Here is a 2,933-nt window from a genome sequence, read left to right on the forward strand (position 1 = left end):
CTCCCTGCGGCCCCCGCCCCCGGCAGCGAGCTCAGGGGGGACTCGCCCAGACGGACAGCCCCCACCCCCAAGCTGGGGGGCGCTCACCCAGACGGACAGCCCCCGCCCCCGCCCCCGGGGGGCTCACCCAGACGGACAGCGAGCGGTCCTTGCTGCCGACGGCGCAGCAGCAGTATGGGCAGCTGGGCTTCGCGGAGCTGCCATTCTTCTGCTTCTTCTTGAAGATTTTAGGGTTGAATTTCTGAAGTCAAATGACAAAGGCCAATCAGTAACTAACCAGGCACCAGGCAGGTGCCCTGTAGTGATGGTCCCCAACCTTTCTGGCACCAGGAACCAGTCTGGCAGAAGACCCGCAGACCAGGTCGGGTGGGGTGGCTCATGCTCCTGAGAATCTGCAGGCGGTAGAGCGCAGGCAGGGTGCGGGGTGAACAGATGAAGCTTCGCTCGCTCGTGGCCCCCTTCCTAACCTGCCACACGGTGGTCCTCAAGGGCTGGGAACGCCTGCCCTACACCAAATTTGAGATGCACATGGGCGGCCCAGTGGGGTTTCATCCCAGAAGCAGGCAGATGGCCAGTGTGGGGAGACGGGAGAGCTGCATCAGAGGCGTGAGCCCTGGGCCTGGTGGCTGGGAGGCTTTGGGGCGAGTGTCCTGCAGAAGCACCGGGCCAGCCATGTGGCGAGCCCTGCAAAGGAGCCAGCCCCGAGCCCCCGGCTCTAACAAAACCCCACCTGAAGCCGGTGTCACCAACACAGCTGTTCTTAGTTGTTTAAGACACACAGTTCAGGCCAGAACACCTAATGTTTATCATCAAGCATGGAAAGGGTGAACCCGTTCTGACAAACAGAGACCTGAGGTCACGGTTCTGGACAACCCCCTGCCCTGTCAGCCTCAGACGCCCTCTGCTTCCTCCGCTCGGTGGCCCACAGCTGACCAAGTCAGGCTCACACAGGCTGCTCCACAGCCTGCCTCAGGCCTGTGAGGACGCTCCCCAGGAGGCTGACTGCCACCACCAGGCGGGTCAGCTGACTCACAGCATGGCCTTGGAGCCACGCCAGCCACGGATGGGTCTCAGGGGGCCTGGGGAGTGGGCCACTTGACAGGGCCACCAGCCTGAGTGCTCTCGGGCAGGCCCACACGCGTGAAGGGGCCAGGCTGGGCGCACAGTAGTCCTAATCAAAGTCTGACTCTGGTGATACTCATCATCACGTCCGTTTGCCAGTAAGATACACAGGATGTGTTCTGTAATCAGTTTAAAGGAAAGAAGAACCAGACGACAACGTGTGCTGGCCCTTGGAGGCTGCCGCCTCAGTCCCACATGTGGCCTGGGCCTGGGGAGCACGGCCTGGCCCAGGCTGTGAGGATCCCGCTCGGGCGGCACTGTCTGCCACCAACCAGAGGCCCAGAGGACTCACCACGACAGTCACAGCTTTCCGATGCCCAACAAAGTCCATGTTGGTCTTCCAGCCCTCCCGCTCAATGATCTGGGCGGTGGGGCCAGAGTTGTTCATGGCGTGAGCAGATACCAGGTAGTGCCCATCTGGAGACCAGCTGAGCCGCAGCACGTGGGTCGTCCCTCCACACTGCAAGGAGCACCTGTGCTTGAGTGGGGCCCAAGGCCAACTCCAACACGAAAATCCGCCCCAGGACTCAGGCTGGGCGGCGCCGCGCGGCTCTGCTGCCCCACCACTCGGCACACAGGCTCTGAGTGCCAGCCAGGTGGCACCCCTGTCCACTGCTTCTGACCACAGACCCTCCTCTGCCCAGCACCAGGGAGCCCATGGGGGTCTGCAGAGCAAGTGCTGTGGCTGCCGCGTAGCCCTGCTGACCCCTGGGGGTCTGGCCGCGAGCCTGTCCTGGCACAGCAGCAGGGACCACGAGGGCCCGACTGCTCTCCTGAGCCCTCTCCTCCCTGCAGCCTGGAGATGCCACCAGCCAACGAGAGGCTGGCAAAGTCCCCACAAACTGCCAAGGGCACAGCAGAGAGGCCCTGCTTCCCGACCCAGGCAGCCCTGACACCAGGTCTCCTGCAGGGTGAGGTGACGCTGCTAAAAGCAGCTGCTGAAGCTCAGGGTCAGCCCTGGGCAGCCCGAAGGCCGAGGGGGGCGAGGACCCAGGCTGTGCAGGCGTGGAGGACGGCTCACAAGGCAGAGCCCGAGCGCAGCGTGGAGACACACCTGCACCAGGATGCCGGACACAGGAGTGTGCACGCTCAGGGGCGCCGAGCAAGCGTCTCCCGGAGCACGGCAACCCCCGGCTCTGACCCCACGTGAAGGCAGAACTTGAATGAGAGAAGGGAAAACAGACACGAGCCACTGCAGTTGCACCTCTGGATGCTGTGCAGGGACTGCCAAGGCCCCGCGGAGGCTGCCTGCCCCCAGGGCAGAGGTCGGCAGGCGCACCGGCCGGCACAGGCACTGCCTCTAGCCCCGCCTGGGGCGGTGTGCTGCACCCGCTTCAGCGCTAAGCCACACAGGCCTCGCCACCGCAAAAGCGGATATTTAACAGCTCCCAACAAGGGAACTCTGGGCTGCCCAGCTCTGCCCCGCACCAGAGGCAGTGTGGGTGCAGGGGGGTGGGGGACCGTGGGCCCTCACCTCGTCGAAAGGCTTGGTGATGCTGGTCTCTAACTGCCAGTCCAGCGTCCTCCACACCTTCAGGCTGCGGTCATCAGCTTGAGAGGCGATGTATTTACCAACAGGATCCCAGGTCAGGCCCTTCACCAGGCCAGAATGGCCTCTCAGAGTGGCTAAGATTTCTGTGAGGACAAGTAAGAAGGGTTGGAAAGACTTCACCGGAAAAAAACTGTCTAGAAACACGGGCGGAGGGCCAGCCAGCCAAGAGAGGGGGCTTCAGGAGCCGTCCCGGCCAGCCCCTGGCGTTGGCATGCGCAGAAGAGCCCGCAATCTGCTCTCACCCAAGAGCTGGGCCCCA

The 2,933-nt window shown here is 63.5% G+C and overlaps 1 protein-coding gene across 1 annotated transcript in view; it reads right to left on the reverse strand.

The window, feature by feature from the left end:
• The window catches only part of LOC104986028 (protein HIRA), a 37,082-nt gene that overhangs the window by 23,580 nt on the left and 10,569 nt on the right, over positions 1 to 2,933 (reverse strand). The window contains exons 6-8 of the mRNA XM_010836441.1: positions 2,597 to 2,757; positions 1,415 to 1,582; positions 128 to 241 (exon numbers count right to left, since the gene is read on the reverse strand). Coding sequence (XP_010834743.1) covers positions 128 to 241; positions 1,415 to 1,582; positions 2,597 to 2,757 — 443 coding nt within the window. The remainder of the gene's footprint in view (positions 1 to 127; positions 242 to 1,414; positions 1,583 to 2,596; positions 2,758 to 2,933) is intronic.

The sequence above is a fragment of the Bison bison genome, unplaced genomic scaffold (assembly GCF_000754665.1).
Source record: "Bison bison bison isolate TAMUID 2011002044 unplaced genomic scaffold, Bison_UMD1.0 scf7180017845671, whole genome shotgun sequence".
NCBI lineage: Eukaryota > Metazoa > Chordata > Mammalia > Artiodactyla > Bovidae > Bison > Bison bison.